Source organism: Jatropha curcas, chromosome 11 (assembly GCF_041381405.1).
Source record: "Jatropha curcas cultivar XTBG-Jc1 chromosome 11, XTBG_Jcur_1.0, whole genome shotgun sequence".
Classification (NCBI taxonomy): domain Eukaryota; kingdom Viridiplantae; phylum Streptophyta; class Magnoliopsida; order Malpighiales; family Euphorbiaceae; genus Jatropha; species Jatropha curcas.
Genome location: NC_143161.1, coordinates 24,220,980 through 24,231,708, shown reverse-complemented (window position 1 = coordinate 24,231,708; position 10,729 = coordinate 24,220,980). Strand labels below are relative to the sequence as shown.

Genomic DNA, 10,729 nt, shown 5'->3' with positions numbered 1-10,729 from the left:
AGAAGTAAAAACTTACTAAAATTCTAATAAAAACTATATTAAAAATACTATAAAATTTACACTTATCACTTAACAGAAATCCTAGGATGGGTGACCTCCTTGGAAGTTTCCCATTTCACCTACGGGACAAAACCGTGCGGGTCTTGCCAATCTTGTATGGGGGATTTGGCTTGATCTAAAGCGGACAATTCCTCTAGTGATTAGAGTCGGGCGTGACAGTTGGTATCAGAGCCGGACTCCCTCCAGTAGATGTATGGTTCGAGGATGAACTATGCGAAAGCTGGTGGGCCTATGACATCCCAACTCAGCAAAGCGATCCTAAAAGGGCGAGTAAAGCGAAGCTCCTAGCTAGCTTCTAGGATGGCAGGCTAGCTAGGGTAGTGGAATGCGGGACACAGGAATAAATCGAATCATATATCGAAAAGGGGGAAACTAATCATTAGAGGCGCCTTTTGGTGGAATGACTGGAGAGTTGGAAGAGCTCCAGGGTTAAGCATGCTCGCTTAACAGAAATTCTAGGATGGGTGACCTCCTAGGAAGTTTCCCATTTCACCTACGGGACAAAACCGTGCGGGTCTTGCCAATCTTCTATGGAGGATTTGGCTTAATCTAAAGCGGATAATTAGACTCTGGTGATTAGAGTCGGGCGTGACATCCAACGGTTGGAACTCCGGGAATCTCCAGAACACAAAGGCTGGTGCTGGATGGGGCTGTGCAGAAAAAATCCCTCTCCTCTCCTCTTCTTTTCTGTTTTTCTCACACGGTTTTGAATGTGTGAATCAATCAAATAGTAGCCAAAAATATCATAAATATGGCTGTTAGTTGAGGGGCAAAATTGTAAAATAATAATTAGTTTAATGGACTTCAAAGTATGGGCTTTTACCACATAGGAAGGGAACTCAAACCCAACAATTCTCCCCCTTCTCGACTATGTGGAAGAGGTGACCAAACCGGTACTCAAACGGCATACTTCAAACTTCATTCTTGGTAGAGACTTTGTGCACATATCAGCACCATTATCATCCGTATGAATCTTCTCAAGCTCAACTGACTTAGAATCCAAAACATCACGGATCCAATGATATCTCACATTAATATGTTTAGATCTACCATGAAAAGTTGGATTCTTACCAAGATGAATAGCACTCTGGCTATCGCAAAATAAAAGATACCTTTCCTGAGTAAAGCCAAGCTCATTCACAAACTTTTTCATCCATAGCAACTCCTTGCATGCTTCAGTAGCTGCAATTAACTCAGCCTCTGTAGTAGATAAAGCAATACATTTCTGCAACCAGGATTGCCATGCCACAGCTCCCCCTGCAAATGTAATCAAGTACCCAGAAGTAGACTTTCTAGAATCCATATCCCCAGCCATATCAGAATCAGTGTAACCACAAAGCATTAGCTTTTCAGACCCAAAACACAACTTCAAACCTAAAGTACCACGGAGATATCTCAATATCCATTTAACTGCATTCCAATGCTACTTACCTGGATTAGAAAGAAATCTACTAACTGTACCAACTGTAGAGCTATATCTGGTCTAGTACAAACCATAGCATACATCAAACTTCCTACTGCAGATGCATAAGGAACTTTTTGCATGAATTCTTTCTCTTGCTCATTGGAAGGAGACTGCTTCACACTCAATCTAATAGATGTAGGGAGAGGTGTACTTACAGCCTTAGCCTTAGCCTTAGCCTTAGCCATATTGAACCATTGTAGTACCTTCTCAATGTACTTCTCTTGTGAAAGCCATAATTTCTTGCATCTTCTGTCACGAATGACCTTTATGCCAAGAATCTGCTTTGTCGGGCCCAAATCCTTCATAGAAAAAGACTTGCTCAAGTCTTTCTTAAAATTCATAATTCTGGAGGACTTAGGACCTACAATAAGCATATCGTCAACATACAACAGTAAAATGATAAAGTCATTATCAGAAAAACTTTGCACAAAAACACAATGATCAGAAGTAGTCTTTTTGTAGCCTTGCTGAACCATAACAGACTCAAACTTCTTATACCACTGCCTTGGTGCTTGTTTTAAACCATATAAGCTCTTTTTCAACTTGCAAACATAATTTTCTTTGCCCTTCACCACAAAACCTTCAGGCTGCTCCATATAAATTTCCTCCTCTAAGTCACCATGAAGAAATGCAGTTTTCACATCTATCTGCTCAATCTCTAAATCAAGTGTAGCAGCTAAACCCAAGATAACCCTAATGGAAGACATCTTAACCACTGGTGAGAAAATTTCTTCAAAATTAATCCCCCTTCTCTAACTAAAGCCCTTGACAACTAATCTCGCTTTATACCGTGGGGATGATGAATTCTCTTCATGCTTCACCTTATAGATCCACCTATTCTTCAAGGCTTTTCTATCTTTAGGAAGCTTCACCAGTTCAAAAGTATCATTATCATATAAGGATTGCATTTCATCTTTCACAGCAATAATCCATTTTGTCTTTTCCTCACTCTCAACAGCTTCTTGGTAGTATTCTGGCTCATCTACATCTGTCAACAATACATACTCACTAGGAGAATACCTTGTAGATGGAATATGATTTCTGGTAGACCTTCTGACTGGAGCCTCTTGTTGTCCCTCAAGTGTCTCATACTGATCATCAGTTGCATCATCTACAGGAATATCAACCTCATCTGCCTCTTCAGTATTATCCTGAAGATCAACTTGATTTCTAACATCAACTGCAACAGGTGTTGAAGCTGACGAAACTGGATCTACATCAACCAAGATGTTATTCTGAGGTTTTGATTTCTCCACTTTACCAATATCTTCAGAAGTTTGATATTCAATAAAGACCACATCACGGCTTCTGTAAACTTTCTTCTCAATAGGATCATAACCTATAGCCAAACTCATCTTGACCATAGCCAATGAAGATACATTGTATTGTCTTGGCATCTAGCTTGGACCTTTCATCTTTAGGAACATGAACAAAACATTTGCACCCAAATACCCGTAGATGATCATAAAAAGGCTTCTTACCGTACCAAAAACTATCAGGAACATCATTATACAAAGGAACGGTAGGAGTAAGATTGATGACATGTGCAACTGCATACAATGCCTCACCCCAAAAGGAATTAGGTAGTTTTGCATCTGAAAGCACACATCTAACTCTCTCCATCAAAGTTCTGTTCATCCTTTCTGCCAAGCCATTCAACTATGGAGTCTTGGGAGGTGTCTTCTGATGTCTGATACCATGCTCTCGACAATAAGAATCAAATGGCCCACAATATTCACCTCCATTATCAGTACGAACACATTTCAACTTTTTACCTGTTTCTCTCTCAGCATAAGTGTGAAATTCTCTAAATGCACCGAGTACCTGATCCTTTGACTTTAACACACGAACCCAAAGCTTTCTTGAGTGATCATCAATAAAAGTCACAAAGTACTGTGCACCACCAAGTGACTTATCCTTCAAAGGACTACATACATCTGAGTGTACTAGCTTTAACAACTCTTCTTTTCTAGAAGGAGGATGATGTTTAAAGGAGACCCGTTTCTGTTTTCTGGCCAAACAATGCTCACAAGTGTCTAACTCTCCACCTTGCAAACCAGAAAGCAAATTCTTCTTAGTTAGAATATTCAGACCCTTTTCACTGATGTGACTCAATCTCTTGTGCCATAATTCTGTTGAACTATCACTTTCAACTGCATTCACAAGTTCTGTAGGGATAGTAGTCTGTAGCCAATACAAACCTGAACCTCTAAAACCTTTAGCCACAACCAAAGAGCCTTTATAAACAATGCCATGATTAAACAAATTGGTGCCATATCCATCATGATATAAAGTTTCACAGGATATCAAATTCAACCTCACATCTGGTGCATGTTTAACATTCTTAAGTATCAACTTCATACCAAGGTTGGTCACCACAGTTACATTGCCAATGCCCACTACTCTGGATACAGATTCATTTCCCATTCGTAAAGTTCCAAAATCACCAGGAGTGTAAGATGTGAAGAATTCTCTCTTTGAAGCAACATGGTGTGCAGCTCCACTATCAAGTACCCAAAGAACCTCATTGCTGGCAACATTAATCATACTTCCATCATGAACAACAGCCAAATCAATTGAAGTAGCAACACTGACACGATCACCGTTTTCATCATTGCCATTCTTTTCTTGCATGCCTTTATTGTGTTTGTTATCCTTTTTCCACTTGTAATAGTTCCGTTTGATATGCCCAGATTTACCACAATAATGACATTCAAGGTCCTTATACCTTGACTTTGATTTAATCTTACTCTTGCTTCTACTGTTGTGATCATGACTTCTACTTTTGCTTCTCCCCCTATTTTCAGTAACCAAAATATCTGACTGTGATGTGGAAGCACCCTGAGTTCTCCTTCTTACTTCTTCATTCAGAACACCACTCTTCACATACTGCATAGTTACAACACCATCAGGAGCAAAATTTGTCATAGATACCCTGAAGTTTTCCCAAGAGTCAGAAAGTGTATTCAACAACCAAAGTCCCATAATATCCTCATCAAACTTGACACCCATACTGGATAACTGATCAAAGATACCTTGAAATTCATTTACATGGTCAAGTACTGAGCTCCCTTCTTTGTACTGCAGGCGTATGGCTTACTTAAGTAAGAACAACTTGTTGTTACCAGTTTTAGAAGCATACAAAGATTCTAGCTTTTCCCACAAAGTTTTAGCATGTGTATCATTAACAATATGATTATATACATTATCCTCAACCCATTGCCTAATAAAACCACATACTTGCTGATGCTCAAACTCCCATTCTTCATCAGACTTAGACTCAGGCTTACTAGTAGCAAATACAGGCAAATGTAGTTTCTTTAAAAACAAAAGATCTTTCATCTTTCCTTTCCAAGTGTGATAGTTTGTGCCATCCAAACAAATCATTTTACTCATATTTACCTCCATAATTCAAACAAGCAAAACTGCTCAATCGACAAAATAACCGCAGCTCTGATACCACTGTGATGAGAAGTAACACAACAATAACTTCACAACAAAAAAAACTTCCCCACTTGAATGAATCTATTAAGAGTAACAATGAGTAACAAATTCAAGTAACACAAGCTGCCCCAAATCATGCACAATCAAAAATAACATTCACCACACGAACACAAATCTTTTTACGTGGAAAACTCCTCCGGTGTGAAGGATAAAAACCACGGGACCTCTCCTCCAATCCAAGAAAATAAAGTTCACTATCACAAATATTGTCTTACAAATTACAGCAAGCTACAACCACAAAAAATGTAGCTATACCACAAACAACCACAAACAAATGTGTAGCAACATAATGGAGTGATCACAAAACACAGCTACTGCTCTAAATACATTTAAAAATGTTCTACTTATCCAAAAACCACTAGACCTCTCCTCCGGTCCAAGGAAATAAAGTTCACTATCACAAATATTATCTTACAAATTACAGCAAGCTAAACCACCAAAAATGTAGCTATACCACAAACAACCACAAACAAATGTGTAGCAACACAATGGAGTGATCACAAAACACAGCTACTGTTCTAAATACATTTAAAAATGTTCTACTCATCCAAAATTTAAACTGATTATCCAGAATCAAGAATTGGATGTTAGGAACATGCTTACCAAAAATCAGCTCAATCCGACAAAGGGTGACTGCCGAAACGCTGAAGAAGATAAAGCTATGCAGAGCTAGAAACAAAACAGGACAGCTTCGGATTCAGAGCCATAACTCAATCTCTGGACCTCCAAATCAAAATCCCTTCGGTGAGAATCAAGAACAGAGAGTAAAGAACAACATACCCAAATATCACAAAGATCCAACGGTTGGAACTCTGGGAATCTCTAGAACACGATGGCTAGTGCTGGTTGGGGCTGTACAGAAAAAATCCCTCTCCTCTCCTCTTCTTTTCTGTTTTTCTCACACGGTTGTGTGAATCAATCAAATAGCAGCCAAAAATATCATAAATATGGCTGTTAGTTGAGGGGCAAAATTATAAAATAATAATTAGTTTAACGGACTTCAAAATATGGGCTTTTACCACATAAGAAGGGAACCCAAACCCAACAATTTTGCTAGAAAGATTATACTTATATATATTTTGTCAGGTATCTATCTGCTTTGTAAGTTGAACTTTTTATCTCGTTGCTATAATTTTGATGTTATTGTTGTAACTTTATTTGTTGTGGCGTTCTGTAACTTTATATTTTCCATCATATATTTTATAAATTTTCCGTCGGGTATTTTATAATACTTTAGTTTCTGCTGTGTTATGCCAGAATCATGTAATCTATAAAAAATTATGATGATCAATGGAAAGCATGTCTTTGATGGTTTTCTTCTTCTTCGTGTGATTAGCTTTTCTTTCTAAAATTCCAGCTTAAAAACTAATAACATCACTTCAAACTTGATTTGGTAATTTATTCTACTCTTTCCTTCATAATGAACTCTTTCATGGGCTATTGGGGCTTGTAGCCCAGGGGAAGCGAAATTGGTGAATCAAAATTAACGGAAAAAAAGATAAACTTGGTTGGTCCATCTCTAGTTGAAAACAGTTGAAGTGTTGCTCTACTTTTTTCATGATTTTATAAGTTGGAACAGAATATTAGAGGGCGAAGTACTAATCCAAGATATTGAGGCTGTTATAAGATAAATAGACAAGAAGAAACTGTTAATTGCGCTCAACGGAAGAAAAATATGGTTCGACCATTTTGAAAATTTTTTGCATCTGATTGGTGTTCAGTGCTGCTATTGTAAATATAAAATAATTATGTCACAGAAAACTGGCAAAATTGATGGGATTATTAAGAATAGATGCAACTTATCGACCCTACAAATCAAAACCACTGACAAAAGGATGATCAAGAAGTTCATCGACGCTTATTCTCTTTCTCCAATCTTTTTCTAGACACCTAATTACAAAACACTGGAACTCTGGAGATGCATTTTCCGGCATCTGCAATCTCTCTTCAAAGCATATTGCATAAACCAAAGCTGCCCATTCTGGTTTCTCCCCCATACCAATCAATGGATAATGACCAACAAGGCACTCCAAAATCACAACCCCAAGTGACCAAATATCCCCGGCGAATCCATCACCTCCGTTATCTTCATTCCATCCTTGAAGATCAAGCCTTTCAGGGCTCATATATGCACATGTCCCCATATATGCTTCACAAGCATCTTCTTTGGCTACCACAATCCTACTAACCCCAAAATCTGCAATTTTCACATCGCCTTTACCATTAATGAGCAAATTTGAAGGTTTTATATCTCCGTGCACTATTTTCATTCTATGCAAGTATTGCAAGCCTTTTAAAACACAAACAGCCACCCTAGAAATAACATTTTCAGGCAATATTTTACTAGCAAGTAAAATATCATGCAAAGACCCTCTTTCCATGTGCTCCATTGCAAAGCACAAGTCATCTTCGGTATCAAACACCGCATAGCATCGAACAATATAAGGTGAATCGACACGTTTAAGGATCTCCGCCTCCCGGGAAGCTTGTTCGCGGATAGTCGCTGTGGTGTTATGATCGAATCGGAGAACTTTTAAAGCAAACGTAGCGGAGGTGCGTTTGTGTCGTACTTTATAGACAGTGCCACCATTACCATGTCCAAGAACTGTTATTTTTTCAAGATCAGAAAGATTGTCAATGCCTGGAGAGTCTGGACTGATAGCAGATAAAGAAGCCGGCGGTGGGTGGGTTTGGTGCCGGAACTCACCAGCTGGTAATGGCGGAGGTAAGGATAGCATTAAGGGTTGTTGATGCCTTCTTTCCCTTACCAATGTCATTTACACAGTTGCTTTCTTTTATATATGTTCCTAGTTTCTTTCTTTTTATATATACATGCAAATTACAGAAACACAAGAAAGAAGAAGAAGAGGTAGAGAGAGATGAGAGAGCAATGGTGTGTGTAAATATAGGAAAGAAACGAACTTATCAATCTGACAGTTATATGAATGGGATTAGAGAGCGTTTAGAGACAGCACACGTGCTTGCATGGGCATGAAACAAGTAACAAGTTGCTGTGACAATCCCATAATTCACGGGCAGGTGAGCTTTTCAGGGTGCCGTCGGCGCCAATCTCTGGTAACTCAGTTTAATCAGTTAGGTTTTGGGTTTAGCTTAGTTCTTGCGACGCCATCTGTCCTTTTTTTCCCTTTTTTTTTTTTTTTTTTTAATGTATTACCTAATAGTATAAATTGAATATATCTTTTAAATTTAGTTTGACATATAAAATATTTATTTAGACAATACAGCCCCCAAATTTATGACGTAAAATTGAGTTTTATTTGAGAAAATGAACAAATACATTAATCAAATTTCTGAGTGAAAATGAACAATTTAATTTGTTTTATTTGAAAAAAAAAAATACTTTTCTTATTATTTGTCTTTCATATGTTGTAAAAAATACCTCATTTAAAAATTTCAAGGCTAAACTATATATATATAATGTTTTACAGAAAGATTAAAGGATAAAAACACTTATGATTTCGGGAAATTAAATTAAGTTACAGAAGTTTATGAAAATCTTTAAGATAACAAGTGAAAAATTCCAAATAATGGAGAAATTAAAAAAGAATAACAAGTTATACAAAAGAAGAGATTGTGTTGGAACCGAAATATCAGATTCAGATAATTAGGATCGGAGTCCGTAATAGAAGCTATTTATGTTGCATCATTTCTTTAAATGCCAATTAAGAGAATTAATTGAAAATTTAAAAAGAAAATATAAATTGACTTAAAGAAATCAAACAAAATTATTGAAGTGAAAAATTCAATATTGGAGCAGAATTATTAGCAATCCTATATGCAATCAAAGTCTTCACTTCTTCGCATTTGAAAAGAATGTGATTGGTTGGACGTTGAATACAAACAATAGACCCTGTTGTTGGTGAAAAAAATTTAACATGTTTGATTATTTGATTTCATGTATAATACACGTTGCTTTTTGTCTTGTTAAAAGAAGTAAGAATAATTTTGTGGATGTATTGACAGAGTGATCTTTTGGTTTAGTTACAAAGAGTTTGTGTTATCTCAACAGAAGTATTAATTGTCATATGAACTTTGTATTATTTTGGTTCTATATTTTTTTATTTAACATCTTCAGTTAAATCTATTGACTTGGCTTTTACACATCTGAAAATATTAAGTTTTTTCTAGATTTATAAAAATTAATAAAATAATTAAATTACGTATGAAAAATATTTAATGGATAAAAAGGTACTGCGTAATTTGACTTCACTCAATTCTAGCCAATTTATTCCATTAATTTGATAATTAATTTTAATTATTTAAGATAGAAGAAATGATCCTAAATTTGCTAATGATATTTCTCAAGAATTTAATAATTAATTATTTAAGATAGAAGAAGTCATCCTAAAAACTCTTTTAACGCATGACTTAAAGTGCTCCTTGAATCTTAATCTTGAAGTCTTAAGAGAGAGAATGAAGAAGACAAAAATTGTAGAGAATGAAGGTGTAGACTTGCAGAGATCCAATTCCCTTTGTATAGACTTAGTCGGATCTAATTAGGAAAACAGTTAAAAGAAGAAATTTAATCGCAATAGGAAACGATTAAATCTTCAATTTCTTCTTCGGAATTTTAATTTTATTGATTGATTAAAAATACCATTAAAGATAGTTTAATCCTATTCTAATTAGAAAATTTTTAACTTTATTGGTATTTTATTAGTTGATTAAAAATGTCATTAAGGATAATTTAATTCCATTCTAATTAGAAAACTTTCGGTTCATTAAAATTATATAATATTATCATGTTCAAATCCTTGTACGTGCAAAACACTATGATTTAATATATTATAATCTGAATATTAAAATTTACATGACTACCTTACTCCATCGAAATGCTCGAAATTAAAAAAATAAAAATATAATATTATCACATTGAAACTCCTATACATGCAAAAATACTATGATTTAATATATTATAATTTGAATATTGAAATTCTCATGGTTACATTACTCCATTCGTGATATCCTGGACGAATCTCGCATCGGCTAAGCACATAATAGAAATGAAGTATATAAGAATGAGCAAGCATTAAACTAACAAGAAACATTTTTGGCTTAGAGGAGAGGCTTTGACCCAAGAACAAAATCGTACCAAATAGACCCAAAACGGAAAATATCTTGCTAGTCGTAGGATATTGGATATGACTCGCTCTGTATTTAACAATTTTTACTCTGGAAATATCACCACCCTAAAGTAAAAGGCATATTTAATTTATAATAAAATTCATCAAAATCAATTTAATTCATTTATACCCAATTGTTTTTCCTTATTGTAATTTAAAATTCAACTTCATAATTTTCCATGAAATTCTTGAAAATTCGTCATAAATATTTCAAATGATCAAAATAGGGACCAAAATTAACTATTATAATATTAAAGCTAGTTATGCTGAATCCATAGATTTCTCAGTATTTTGTTTCCTTGACAATTCATATGAATATACCTAAAAGTGTTCATACATAATGTTGGTACTAACATCTGATATGCAAGATGCTAATAAGCTGAATTCCCTCCAAAAACATTTTCCAATACTTCATGCATGAGTCATGACTAGTAATATACTACTACAGCTAAAGTCATTATCGATTCAAGGTTAAGCACATTAAACTCCAAATTACAAATCAACATTTTGATTTGAAATCAAGCTTGTTAAGCCCTCGAATCATGTTCTTCAAGAA

The 10,729-nt window shown here is 35.5% G+C and overlaps 1 protein-coding gene across 1 annotated transcript; it reads right to left on the bottom strand.

Moving 5' to 3' along the window:
* Nucleotides 1-6,775: 6,775 nt before the first annotated feature.
* MKK10 (MAP kinase kinase 10) lies at nucleotides 6,776-7,926 on the bottom strand. The gene has a single exon (XM_012225679.4). The coding sequence runs from the start codon at nucleotides 7,804-7,806 to the stop codon at nucleotides 6,838-6,840; it is 969 nt and encodes a 322-aa protein (XP_012081069.1). The 5' UTR covers nucleotides 7,807-7,926; the 3' UTR covers nucleotides 6,776-6,837.
* Nucleotides 7,927-10,729: the final 2,803 nt, after the last annotated feature.

Excerpts from the sequence above, each read along its gene's own strand:
- MKK10 (XM_012225679.4), bottom strand. The coding sequence starts at position 7,806 with ATGACATTGGTAAGGGAAAGAAGGCATCAACAACCCTTAATGCTATCC.